General features: G+C 45.1%; 1 protein-coding gene across 1 annotated transcript in view; it reads left to right on the forward strand.

Moving 5' to 3' along the window:
• man1a1 (mannosidase, alpha, class 1A, member 1) overlaps positions 1-14639 on the forward strand; it is a 99673-nt gene that overhangs the window by 48681 nt on the left and 36353 nt on the right. The window contains exon 4 of the mRNA XM_060042107.1: positions 650-730. Within this exon, the coding sequence (XP_059898090.1) occupies positions 650-730 (81 nt within the window). The remainder of the gene's footprint in view (positions 1-649; positions 731-14639) is intronic.

Raw genomic sequence — 14639 nt, forward strand, 5'->3', positions numbered from 1 at the left:
GACCTTATTTAGGTCTGAAGGTTCAAACGTTAACTGCCGACACACGCAGAGAATAGCTTCTGATTCTTTGCTAAATCCTTTACTCTTACATCTGGGACTTAATGGTTTACCCTTACATGTGAACCTTAATGAATTACCCTAACATGTGAAGCTTAATAGTTTACCCTTATATGTGATATTTAATGGTTTCCCCTTACATGTGGGACTTAAAAAATACTATCCCAGGGTTACTATTTTTTTCCACAAGATTTTCAGGGTACAAATGTCAGGATATGTTGTACGGCCAATCAGGAAAATAGCAGGGGAATATCAGGACTTACACGTATGTGTTAGTATGTGTTTGGTGATGTGAACTGCCACACAAACACACTCACTTTGAGGGACCATGGCCTTCGACACCACCCAGATTTGTGCAATTGTTTTCCGCAGACCACCAGTGTCATCTCCTTCCCCCTCTGATCCATACATAAATCTTACTGAAGCCAATCAGAAATACCATGTGTCAACCACTATCATCGTGCCTCAAGAATGTTTTTTCAAGAGATGGGAGGATCTGGGTAAAAGGGATTGTAGGGTTTTTGTCAACTAAGTCTGAATTTCTGAATGATTTTAAGTATAATCTAAACGCTGATGACTTCCTCTCTTTCAGAACACGGAGGTCTCTGTGTTTGAGGTGAACATCCGGTTTGTGGGCGGCCTCCTGTCTGCCTACTATCTGTCTGGGAAGGACGTAAGTGTTTCTTGTCTTATTTGGTTCCCTTCTCCCTGGTTCCCGAATCACACAATACTCTGTGTTGCAGAATAATGTGCTACCTTCCTTTGCATGAGTGTAGCTGGCTCCGTCCAATTGTTTGCTATGTGAATGTCTTCCCAAAGAACCGATCCCCCTTGCTCTTTCAGTGTTTCCCCTAGGATGGAGTTGCAGCAGTGGAGGTGAAATGTTTCTTTCTTCTTTTTTTTGTGTGCTCGCAAAGCGCACCCTTCAGGGAGGTTTCTATGTGTTTAAGCACCAGAAGGGTGTACATACAGTACTTTTGTGCGCAGTAATGAGCAGGGGAAATATGGAGAGATTGAACATAATACAAGTATAATCTTTAAAACAATTATTTACTTTTATTTAACAAACATCACATAACACAAATACACCAATCGAAAAGGTCTGTGTCTCCAACCAATGCATCTTTCCACTCCCTCCCCTCTCCCCATCACAAAGGTTGCAGTAGGACCATAAAGAGGCCATGCCTCTATTGACCAAGTTTTGGGGCTCTAGAGTCAATAATGGCGACACTACTGAAATTGTTGCTGAATAAAAAATTTTGTTGCTCAAAAATAAGAAGAGATATATTAGTCAAAATAAAGGTAGTAGTAGGACCATAAAGAGGTGACGCTATTGAAATTGTACCATTGTGGTCGTTTTCAGTTTTGCACTTTGCAGACGGTCCCTAAACTCGCGGCTGAACGCCGACCAGGCACGGCGGCAGGATTTTTTCTCTCCCGGTGCTAAGGGGGGGCTTGACCGATACGTGGGGTAGCTAAGAAAATAATTGATTTTCATGACGTCACTTACTTTATAAAGAGGTTCTTGGTTTTTTTCTTCAATAAAAGAAGCTATGATACACAGCACGAGAATGTAATACAAGAGGCAATGGCGGAAATGTTTCACGTGCGTGCAAAGGTGACATTCAGCTCCGGACAGCGACCATGCGCCTGCCCATAACCAGACAATACATCCAAAATGCAACAAGTATTTATTTCATATGCATAATAAATTAAAACAAACAACTATGCATTGACAATATTGTCTCGGATCACAACATAATAACTTAGGCTACATTACATTAATAGTAATAGTAAGTGCAGCCGCAACGAGAAGGTGACATTCAGATCCGGACAGCGACCATGCGCCTGCCCATAACCAGACAAAACATCCAAATTGCAACAAGTATTAAATGAAAACAAACAACTATGCATTGACAACATCATAACTTACATCATATTAAAAGTAAAACTCATAACATAGGCTAAAAAGTGCAGCCGCAACGAGAAGTGCGAACAGCTTGTTTGAATGATAAAAAAAAAAAAAAAACTCACAGAAGGACGATGCGTCTATTGCTGTGGTTGAGTGCAAATGAGTCTATAATTTTCTGGACATCCAGGGCCTTGGTTCTTTCTGCGTGTATGGACAGGCAGGCAAGGTTGCTGAGTCGAGGGTTTGCCATTCTGTTCCTCAAGTAGGTTTTTACGCGCCGCATGTACGAAAAACTGCGCTCGCATGATGCGGAGGTTACAGGCAGTGTAACAGCAATGCGCACACGTTTATAGATGTCCTCAAAGGAGTCTTTGTAAGGTTTAAGCATGGACAGAAATTCCAGTGTGCTGCTGAGTGTTTCACCTTGTTCTTTTTTTCAAGGCTCTCCTTTTCAAGGAATGTGGCATTTTCGGGGTTGAGGGCTGACGTGCCCATGAGAACGGCACCTGCTTCTGTTGAAAACCGTCGTGTCATTTCATTCACTAGTCGGTCAATGACAGGGTAGAATGAGGATGTTCGGAGTTTATCCAGAGAGGACATGCATGGATGCTCTGTTTGAACTGGAGCTTCAACTACATAGTCCTGCAGATGGTGAGGTTGTTGAGATTGCCTCTTCTGTTGTGGGAGCTGCGGTGGTTTTGCGACACTGACTTTGGTGCAGAGCGCCTCTGCCTTGCTCCATATGGCTCTCCAAGAGTCCTCTGTGCGCTTTTCTTTTAGGCCCGTGATGACTGAGTGCGCGAGGTCGGTGGCAGTCTCCAGCAAAAGTTCGGGGGACTGTAGAGTGTCAGACATGAACTTTGCTGTACGAAAAAGATCCTCAAACAGAACAAGGTGGAGGATGAATTCAGCATCAATGAGTGCGAGTAATGACCGAGCATCAGTGGATCTGCGTGGATTTGGTTGCGCCTTAATGTCATTTAACGATGCAATGATGGCGGGTAGGGTTTTTTGCACTGCCCATAGCGAGTGATACTGGCAGGACCAGCGCGTATCGGACAGTTTCTTGAGTTCAATGGGCTGCTGAGAGGGCTCAAGTTCCCGTTGCTTCTTAACGAAATGGACATGGACAAATGAGCCTGAGAAAAACTTGTACATGTCTTGCACAATAACAAAAAAATCCCCCGCTGGCTTCACGTTTCTCACACAGTCCACCAAAACTAGATTGAGGCGGTGTGCATGGCAATGGATGTAGATTGCCTGAGGGACCTCTTCTCGGAATTTCTCTTGGACCCCGTTGTGAACACCGGACATCACTGCAGCGCCGTCATAACACTGAGCAATACAGGCAGTGTGATCAATGTTACATTTGCTCAGAGTGTCTTTGATTGTAGCGAAAAGTGACTCTGCATCCAAACCGTCAGCTGGCGTGAAATGGAGAAATTCTTCCACAGCTTTATCATTTTTCACGTAGCGCAACACAACAGACACTTGTTCAGTTTTACTCAGGTCCTTACTCTCATCTACCATCAAAGCAAACATTTCAGCATCTTGTACTTCACTACTTATCTGATCCCTTATCATATTTGCCATAATGTCCAGTATTTCGTTCTGTATGTCATGATGTGTGTACTTCGCATTTCTTGGATTGTCAGATATTTTCTGTGCAACTGTTTTGTCAAATTTGCCTATCATCTGTAAAAGTTCAAGAAAGTTTCCCTGGTTGACAGCCGTGTCATTCTCTGTGTCTCCTCTCTGTGAAAGTCCCTGGTATGCGGTGAAACGCAATGACTCCACAACTGCTCTCATATACTCTCTGTTCTCGTTTACTATTTTTGCATGTCCATCACTCAGAGCATTGCAAATTGTTGAGCCAGACTCTTTCTGAATAGTCCACTCATTCCACACTGCCATAGCATATTTATGCTCCACACTAACATTGTGTGTCTTGAAGGAACTTGTCGCCTTCTTCCAGTTCTGGTAGCCGTTGTGGGTAAATGCTGCCTTCTCGCCATGATTTCCTGGACGTTGAAAGTGGCGGCATGCAAAGCAGAAAACACGGTCCTTTGAAATGGAATATTCAAGCCATTTGTAATCCTCATACCATCTACGATTAAAATAGCGATCCTGCTGTCCAACTTTGGTGGCCGGATAACGCCGAAGAAGAGGCCGTCTCGGTTCATTAGCAGGTGACTGGCTTAAATCAGAGGGGCTGGTGTCTGTGTCAGCAGTGCAGCTAACGGGGGATGTAGAGCTGATAGCAGCGATGGACTGCCCTGGTGCTCCTTCTGGTCCTGGCTCAGGAGTTCCTCTCTCAGATTCATTTTTCGAATCTCCCTCTTCTTCGTTGGCCGTCTGGGAGACTTCATTCATTGGTTCTTCATTTTCTACCTGCACTCTTTTCTTGATCAACCAACGATTCATTTTCAGCTAGCCTTATTTAAACATCCATTTGCAGCTAACCTTATTAACCTTTATTTAACGCGCGAGTATATATAAACAAATAGGTGATATAAACAAAAGACTCCCCCCGCCCTCCCCCCTCTTGTCCCCTCTCTCTCTCACACACACACACACACGCAGCATAGGGTAAACGGGGTACGGGCGCAGTACAAACACGCAAGCGTGGATTTGGAACAGAATGCATACATATGAACCTTTACAGTTTTTCTCAGTCGCTTTGGTACATTTCTCAAATCATCCTCGACATTTGCAAAACAGTGCTAAAATGCTAGAGGGGCTTAACTGGGGCTACACATTTTTTTGCCGGGGCTATAGCCCCGGTGTAGCGCCGTCGCTGACGCCGACAGCTCATAGAAGCCAATGCATTTCACTGTTCGCTGAAAACAATGTTGTAGCTGTTTCTCTAGGTTACTACATTTAGCTAGAGGTGTCAATTGTGTCGCAACGATGTTTCACTGATCTACTAACCGCCAACACCGAATCTGCCAATTTATTTCGAACTTTACGGAAGTTCCTCTCCGTTTATAGCTATGCTTTACTCACTGGTGTGTGAATTTACCTGGATATGTAGCGTCGGTAGCGCAAAATTATATAAAATTCATATTTTAAAGAGATAAGCTGAAGCTCTCCTCTCCTCTCGATAAAAAAAATTAAATCAGCAGCGACGGTCATATTTCAGCAGTGGTGTACTGCCGCTGCTCGGTGCATATAGGGGAAACACTGTCCTTCTGTTCCTCTCCTTCTCGAGGGAAGAGAAAGGGAAACAAACACGGCACAACATCGTTAGAACCTCAGCTCTGTGTTGTCATAGTACAAAGGAAAATACTTGCTATAGATGAAAAAATAAAGATTCACAATTGTCTAGGATTCTTTAACAATTGCTTGTGAATAAATATTCAAAGTACATTAAATAGAAAGAGAAAGTCAATATTGAGCGTGCCCTAAGGAGAGAGGGGAACATCACCACAGAGCCTTCTCCAAGTCTCCTTTATTACCACAATTGGTAATAAAGGAAGAGGTGTTCTGGTCAAATTCAGACACTAAATTATGTTTGCCAAAATCCACCTCTGTCTGATTGAATACGCTTATAATGTTTTTGCTTTTGGAGATGGTCTTGTTTATTACTAAATGCAGGCTCTTCATGGGTGATCCCTGATTTAGATTCATGCTGGGCCTTTATCACTAATATTCCTGCTTCCAAGGAAGTGTGAACGGGGTGTGGCGTCAATAAATAGGTTGGAGTCAAAGTCCCCGTCCACACGGGCGAAAACGATCCGGTTTCGTTTTATGCGGTTCAGGAATATCTCCGTAAAGACGGAGTCATTGCGATCCGCATCGAGCTGTAGAAACGCTGTAGTAAATATTCAAGGCGCTGGTTCTCCACAGAAAAAAGTGGAGCGCATCAAGCCTCCGCTCATACAGCCTGCGCGCTGTAAACAAACATTATGTCACGAGGAGATTCCACCTTTTAAATCGAGCAGAAAGACTTTTTAATGTACAGTTAGCAATTCAATTTATCAAGGGGCTTTATTTAAAGCTGCAAAAAGAATACAAATAAAATAATAAATAAAAAATTCAACGCAACTCTGACGTCCCTCAGCTGGTGGGGGGCTAATGACGTCATCGTTTGCGTTTCGGGCTTCCACACCAATCCTAACACGAAACTGCATAGGTCCGGATAGATTTGAAACCATCTCCGAGGGTTGTTTCAGAAATATGCGCTTCGGGCACCGGATTCGCCGTCTCCGTCTGGACGGTCAGCCGAAACGCACGACTTATGCGGTTTCACCAAAAAATCTTTTTCGTGTGGACGGTGCCAAAGCGTGGGTGCTTGATAACAAATACACTTTAGTCATGCATCTTTGAATCTCAACTTCGCAACTTCTCTCCCAGTTGAAAACTTCTCATAGATTTGATGCATTTTTTAGTATGCATCAAATCTATGATGCCAAGGTTTGACATGGCTTGACTTTCTTTCCATCAAAAACACTTTTTGGTTTTTCTTCACATTTAATATTGATGACTGTGGTGAAGTTATCATCTACCATCTATGGACCTCATCCGCAAAAAAATTCTAATCACACTTTAGTTGTGAGACAAGGTGAAAGGGAGGGGGAGAGAAAGGGATTATGCCAAAAATAGGCCTTCTCTCAGAATGTAGTTTATCTCCAGATCTTTGCTAATGTAGTTGTCACATTTATTGTTGTTGGACCCACTCACAGAAAAAAGCAGTAAAAGAGAAAAACGCTATGAAAAGGAGGGTTGGAGATTATAAACTGAGGTTGTCAAGATTAATCATTTCTTCTAGGATAGGTGGGAAGAAGGTCAGAGTGAGGGAAGGTAGCAGGTGCCTCCCAACATTATCACCCACTAACTTTGCCTCCCTCCATCGCTCCTTCACCCGGTCTGTTCCCTAGATCGGTCCCAAGCTTGGCAAGGCCTCAAGGGGCTTTCTAGGCCTTTGATGAAATATTGATCAGCAAAAGGGCAGCTGGTATCGCCTGTAAGCAACCCCGCTGACAGGCTTTTAACAGCCCCGCCAGACCACCAAACACAGTATGGCCTATGGTGTCACCACAGGAAACTCCTTGGTGGAAATACAATAGTGGTTTCACTCTGTACCCCGAACCTTTACACCACATTTTCTGCCTTCTTTACAGACCATAAATTGTATGACTTATATTTATTAAGGGTAGGAATATTTATACCGGAGAATCATACAGTCTGTCTGAAATCTGAAACTTTCTTGAGGGATTTATCGGTTTTGCTTTCGCCCTAGGTTAACAGTTAACAGTGCCAATCCACAAGTTTCAAGTTAAGATACTGAACGGAATCAGACACTTAATACTTAGAATTCAGAGCGAAGATGCCAGCTGTATTCAATTCTGAGTGCAGAGAAACATTTCAATAGTAGAGAGGTTAAAGGGCTCATATGGTTCCACGTTCACGCAACACAAGGGGGTTACTGACCACTTACGTTCTTGCGGACCCTCCTTTTGTCCAACGTAAGGGCCGGACGTGCGCCTCCCAAAAATCGTAACCTTCCATCGAGGAGACGCAGCAGCAAGGGCTGTGATTGGTCCGCTTAATAAACCTGACGCAGAACCATAAACGTTCACGATTGCGTCGAAGCGTCTGCGTGGTCATTGCGTTGCGGGAACGTGGGACCATAAAAAGGCCTTAAGTGTAGGAGGGGGTGATGTTGAACTGATTGGAACGCAGCCTAAGCATTCACTTCTGAATCAAATAGATTTTAGTTGGTGGTATAAATGTACGTAGAATTCTGTCTGTGTCCAAGTCTGTGAGCATGTGCAGTGGTGTGTACACAAATAATTGGAACTAGTGGATTTGTTCATTTTCTGGAGCTCATGGGGAAAACCTTCTAGCCAAGGAAGTTGGTGGTCGCTAGCCTGGGTTGGACAATGTTTTCAAGGAATATTTATTTTCCTTCTAAATTGTTTTCAAACAACAAAAACACGAGCACTAACAGTGTGTGTGTGTGTGTGTGTGTGTTTGTGTGGGAGTGTGTGTGTGTGTGTGGGAGTGTGTGGTGTGTGTGTGTAGGTGTGTCGCGTATCATGTTTATCAAAGAGTAGCACTAACAGAGTGGGTGAGAGATGGAATGACAAACCAGCAGACTTTAGCCCTGCAGCAGATCACCTGACGATCCCGTCTCTCTGCCCATTGGCCGACCTATGAGGTCAGGTAGACAAGAGAGGCCGTCACACCCCCTCCTGAAGGAAATATTACGCCGGGATAATGACCAACCTTTGCTACCCTCTTAGTTACTTACCTCTTACTCTTTTTCAGTCAAACAATTCTTTAAAAAAAAGGATATGAATATATCTTTGTACCTCTCTACTCCAGCATCTTCTCTTGTACAGCCCACCATCAGCTTAGCCCAGGTATACCCAGGCTGCCTTGCGTGCAATTTCATTTCACTCTGCTAGGCAGCCTGGATTTTCGCCTGAGATAGGGAACCAATCACAGAACGGGGAGGGACGGCAAGACGATGACGACGTCTATGCGACACACCCATCGTCTTCTTCCTCATCGAATTTCTGTCGATCTTCATACGTCATCTGATATAATTGATACGATTGGCTATGAGCTACGTACAGACTCACATAATAGACATTCATAGCGCCCAATAAAAGGCTCCGGGCACTCGTAAACCACGCCTCAAATACGAGAAAATGTATGTGTGGTTCCCAGACCTCTTCTCAATGTAGATTGAGATGAGGTCTGGTTTTAGCCAGGCTACTATCAGCTATGGATCATTAGACTTTAATGAGCAATTTAAGAATGAAAACAAAAGACAGACCTTGAAAGAAAACACTTGAAACTGACCAAAAAAAACACAACCACCGAGGATAAAAGAGATGGGGCCTCTGAACCTTGTATTATAGGCTCGTAAAAACAGCCGCCACGACAGTCTTTGATTGGGATTTTGCAGAGAGCTCAGAAGACCTTCCCCCCCATGGCCCTTCACCTTCCCCACCATGGCCATTCACCTTCCCCCCCCATGGCCCTTCACCGCCCCCCCCATGGCCCTTCACCGTCCACCCCCATGGCCCTTCACCGCCCCCCCCATGGCCCTTCACCGTCTCCCCAATGGCCCTTCACAGTCCCCCCCATGGCCCTTCACCATCCCCCCCCTGGCCCTTCACCGTCTCCCCAATGGCCCTTCACCAGCCCCCCGATGGCGCTTCACCAGCCCCCCCATGGCCCTTCACCAGCGCCCCACCCTGGCCCTTCACCGTCTCCCCCATGGCCCTTCATCTGCCCAACATGGCCCTTCACCGTCCCCCCCCATGGCCCTTCACCAGCCCCCCCATGGCCCTTCTCCAGCCCCCCCATGGCCCTTCACCTGCCCCCCCATGGCCCTGCACCAGCCCCCTCATGGCTCTTCACCTGCCCCCCATGGCCCTTCACCGTCTCCCCAATGGCCCTTCACCAGCCCCCCGATGGCCCTTCACCAGCCCCCCCATGGCCCTTCACCAGCGCCCCACCCTGGCCCTTCACCGTCTCCCCCATGGCCCTTCACCAGCGCCCCACCCTGGCCCTTCACCGTCTCCCCCATGGCCCTTCATCTGCCCAACATGGCCCTTCACCGTCCCCCCCCATGGCCCTTCACCAGCCCCCCCATGGCCCTTCACCAGCCCCCCCATGGCCCTTCACCTGCCCCCCCATGGCCCTGCACCAGCCCCCTCATGGCTCTTCACCTGCCCCCCATGGCCCTTCACCGTCTCCCCAATGGCCCTTCACCAGCCCCCCGATGGCCCTTCACCAGCCCCCCCATGGCCCTTCACCAGCGCCCCACCCTGGCCCTTCACCGTCTCCCCCATGGCCCTTCACCAGCGCCCCACCCTGGCCCTTCACCGTCTCCCCCATGGCCCTTCATCTGCCCAACATGGCCCTTCACCGTCCCCCCCCCATGGCCCTTCACCAGCCCCCCCATGGCCCTTCACCTGCCCCCCCATGGCCCTGCACCAGCCCCCCCATGGCTCTTCACCTGCCCCCCATGGCTCTTCACCGTCCCCCCCCATGGCTCTTCACCGTCCCCACCATGACCCTTCGTCGGCTCCCCCACCATGGCCCTTCACCAGCCCCACCATGGCCCTTCACCAGCCCCACCATGGCCCTTCACCAGCCCCACCATGGCCCTTCACCTGCCCCCCCATGGCCCTTCGTCGGCTCCCCCACCATGGCCCTTCACCAGCCCCACCATGGCCCTTCACCAGCCCCACCATGGCCCTTCACCAAAGCAATAATAAAAAAGTGCTGTGGCTTGGTTTCTAACGCGGAGATAGAGTTTAAAATACGACAGCTTGGTTTCTAACACAGACATAGAGTTTACAATGCTGTGGCTTGGTTACTAACACGGACATAGGGCCATATTTTAACGGTTTGAAACGCAAGTGAGAAGCGCGAAACGCAAGTAGCTTTGTGGGAGGATAATGACTCTTGCGCCCAATGCAAATCTAAAATTGGTTGGTGTGAAACCCGTAGGTGTGTTTTGGGGGTAACGCGCAACATCGCCCAACCCCTTTAAGAGTCAGCGCATTTGAACTTGACGAGATGATATTTTGACAGCGCGTTTGCAGTCTCCACTGAGACAGATGCATGACCACATGAATTTCAGACTTCAAATGGCTCAGTTTATGGTCAAATAATAGGCCTAATTCACGCATGGAATAGCATTTTTCAACTTCAGAAACACTGAGTCGTAATTTTCGGCAAACAGAACTTAACACATATATGATATGCGACCCTGTGGCCGCAACTGTGGGTCTGTTTAAGGATATGCGGCAATACATTAACAAACATTGTTTCTTACCAGTATTGTATACATTATCATTATCGACTTATGTTCATAATATACATGTGTCCCCCCGTTAATAAACATTGCCATGGACTGTATTGTACGATGCGCGCAAAGAATCACCCGCATTCATGCATTCTTTTGAACACTCACTCGCGGTAAAATTATGTTTTCTCACGATCAAATACTCATCAATCCTAAGAGTTATGGGCTTGTACACGATGTCTGTGTCAAGAAAATATTTGATTGCTGTAAGGTGTTTGCAAATGCAAGTACAACTTCTTACCGCTGTATCAGCTGTTCTTTCCCAAATAATTGAAACAATGTTATAATTTACCCTCAAACGAGATTTTGTTTTGGAAGGCTGGGATATAGCCTACTTTGCATGCATGCGTTTTCCAATTTCATTTTTTTCTTAAATGTATGATTTTAGATCTTTTAACAGAAAAATACCTGTTTTCTTTGCATTGTGGATGAACCATTTACATTTTTCCTTTGCCTCTAACACACCAAGGGCTGAGATCGCAAAACAAAACACGACCATTATCTATCCCTAATCCCCAAAAAAATGTTTTGTTTTTGTGCGGCAATCTGATCCCTTTCAACTTCACCTGAGCAGAAGTAGTCTCTGGCCTACCTCTTTTTTATCCATGTCAAATTTTGAAAGACAATCAGACATGCAAACGGCGTGCTTTTTGGCGCGAGTCGCTTTTTTATCATACATTTTGGGGACCTGTGTGGTTCGTGCAGATCCGAAGAGGTTTTTTTTTGGAGGGGGGGGGCGTCGATCGCTGCGTGCGTGCAGGTGTCAATATTCCCTAATCTGACTGACTGAGACTCCTCGAGCCTTCGAAGTAAAGAAAAGTGATTCCGGAAATGATTTTGTTAGGGGACCAATCACAGCCCTTGCCGTAGCGTCGACTGAAGGTTAAATATTGGATGCGCATGCGCACGTTAGAGCTTAGATCAGGCCCAGAAAATCAAGCCCGACTCTGCCCGAGCCCTTGCACGTTCTGTCCGAGCCCGGCCCGGCCCGACCCGACACATCAACTGTAATTATGGGCCCGAGCCCGATTTCAACCCAACATTTATTTTAACACATATGTAACTTTGTGCACATTTATTACTAGGCCTACTCTGCTAAATATATATGTAAGGGATAATGTATAGAACGCCGGTCATTATCGGGAAACCGGCGACGTTCTATACATTATCCCGCTTATTACACGGCTACTTGCCAAAACTAAAAAAATAACTTCACATGGTGTGTCTTTTTAAAATTTATTCGTTACCAGCATTCGTAGTGTTGATCAGCAGAGAAATAATAAATAGTCTGCAAAGACGGTGACGTCGCTTAGCAACGGAAGACGCTGGGGTTGACAAGTCACCGGACTACTACCCAAGTGAACGGAGCGTTCCACAGCATTGAGAAGACCAGTGTAATAAAGGCCTATAATATTTCTGTTTATGGCATAGATTTCTCCTCAGATTAGGCCAATAAACCAATGATAAAAATAAAAACGCTCGATAAAAGGCCCGGCCCGAGGATAGTGGTGGGAAATATCGGAGAAGGATGCACTTATTGTGCAGTAGGACGCAGGGTGCAAGTGCAGTTGGAATTGGTCATGGCTAAAATTAGAAGCCACCACTGAGGTGAATTCAGTGAAGCATAACTTTCCACTGTCTGAATTTTTCAATTATTTTTTGAAAAAATGATGTGCTAAATGCACACTCTGCATTAAAGAAATTAATCATGCCAGCAGTGCCCTGTATGCACACTGTAAGGCAGACATTCATCGGAGGAAAGTGACAACAACAATAAGTGTTGCACAGCTTCTCCCAAACCCTCTTCCAGAAACCCACAAATTAGCGGATAAGATCAAGGACAGTGCCAGGCCTACACTGCCAGTACCTGCACCTGTGATCGCATATCCAATGCAGAGGTGTGTGTTTGTGTGTGTGTGAAAATAAATTAACTTAGTTTAAAAAGTCACTTTAACTGAGTAACTAATATATTTTTTATCTTTCTAGGCATATAGCATATAGCATAGGCCAGGGGTTTTCAAAGTGTGAGAGAGTGAGCCCCCCCTCAGAGAAAAAATGTCAGCTGAGCCCCCCCCCCCCCCAATTTTTTTTTCTAAATACCTGTGTTTTGAAAGCTATTTTAATTATTTTACACATTTTAAACATCTCTGATCATAATTTTAAAATATTTGAAACATATTTTTGAAACATTTGAAACATATTTTTTAATCATTACAACATCTTTGTGCGTTTTTATACACATTTCTTAACACAATTTAACAACTTTATCTAAGCATGTTTTAGCTTAACCTTTTTTAAATACATTTGAACATCTTAATCTGTGTAAACTGCCAGTCGAATCAGATCTGCATTTTCAGTCCAGAGATTAGACTAATTGGCGGGGTTTGTTTACCGGCGTTGCTATGGTGACCTAAATTATTATAAGCAACTGAAAACGATGCCGGTAAGAAACTAAAACTGTGATTCTGAAAAAAGTATAAATGCTATCAAAATTCCGTTTCGATAGTATTGAAGATACAAGTGTGTAGATTTGTTTAATGGTTTGAACGATGGTAAACGGTTGAAAAAGGAATGAGTTACGATGTCTAGAAGTAGGTGTATCAGAATGGGCTGACGTCTTCAATGAAAACAGCTGAAAACAAAGCGTTATGAAACTAAAACTGTGATTCTGAAGAAATTTTAAATGATATCGAAATTCTGTTTAGATATTCTTGAAGATACAAGTGTGTAGATATGTTAAATGGTTTGCACGAAGATAAACGGTTGAAAATTGATTCAGTTATGTTACTTCTACAGTTGAAGTACGACTGATGATTTGAATCATCGACTTTCAGGGTTTTTTCGGGTTTATTTTTTTCTCACGTCGCGCCCCCCTTGAAGAACTCTGGCGCCCCCCAGGGGGGGCGCGCCCCACAGTTTGAAAACCACTGGCATAGGCCTTCTCATGATAATAGGATATTATGTCGTCAATTTTTTTTTTTCGACTTCGGGTAGCTCTCTTTTTTTTGTCATACATGTGTTTGCATACCTGGACAATAATGGCATAATCATGGGCGTCAGTTTGGTTTGAAATGTGCTGATAACAACGAATGATAACGAATGATAACAATGTATTTGTTATCATTCGTAGCGTTGATCAGCAGATAAATAGTATGCCAACGTCGTTGACATCGCTTAGCAACCGAATACGCTGGGGTTGATAAGTTACCGGACTGCAGAGTGATACAGATGACGTGAATCAGAGGCAAAAATAAACACTTTCCTTGACAGTGGTCAATATGGTGGACGTGAGCATTCCACTGCATTGAGAAGAGCCGTGTAATAAACAAAAATAAATGTCAGCTGAACGTTAGGAAGGCCCATGCCAGTCTACAGCATTGAGAAGAGCCGTGTAATAAGTAAGGGATAATGTATAGAATGCCGGTCATTATCGGGAATATGTGGGCTTAGCTCAGGAGGTAGAGCAGCTGTCTTGTAACCGAAAGGTTGCTAGTTCGATCACCAGCTCCTCCTTGCTGAGTGTTGATGTGTCCCTGAGCAAGACACAGTTAACCCTAACTGCTCCTAATGAGCTGGCTGTCGCCTTGCATGGTTCACTCTGCCGTCTTTGGATAAAAGCGTCGCTTTGGATAAAAGCGTCTGCTAAATGCCCTAAATGTAAATGTAAATTAATATAAGCCCCGACAGGGCGAACAGGACCCCGACGCGCAGCAAAGGTGTTTGCTTCCCACTGAAGGGACATTATCCCGCTTATTACACGCCTACGTGCCAAAACGAAAAAATTACTTCACATGGTGTCTTTTTACAATTTATTTGTTACCAGCATTCGTAGTGTTG

The sequence above is a fragment of the Gadus macrocephalus genome, chromosome 21 (genome assembly GCF_031168955.1).
Source record: "Gadus macrocephalus chromosome 21, ASM3116895v1".
Classification (NCBI taxonomy): Eukaryota; Metazoa; Chordata; class Actinopteri; order Gadiformes; family Gadidae; genus Gadus; species Gadus macrocephalus.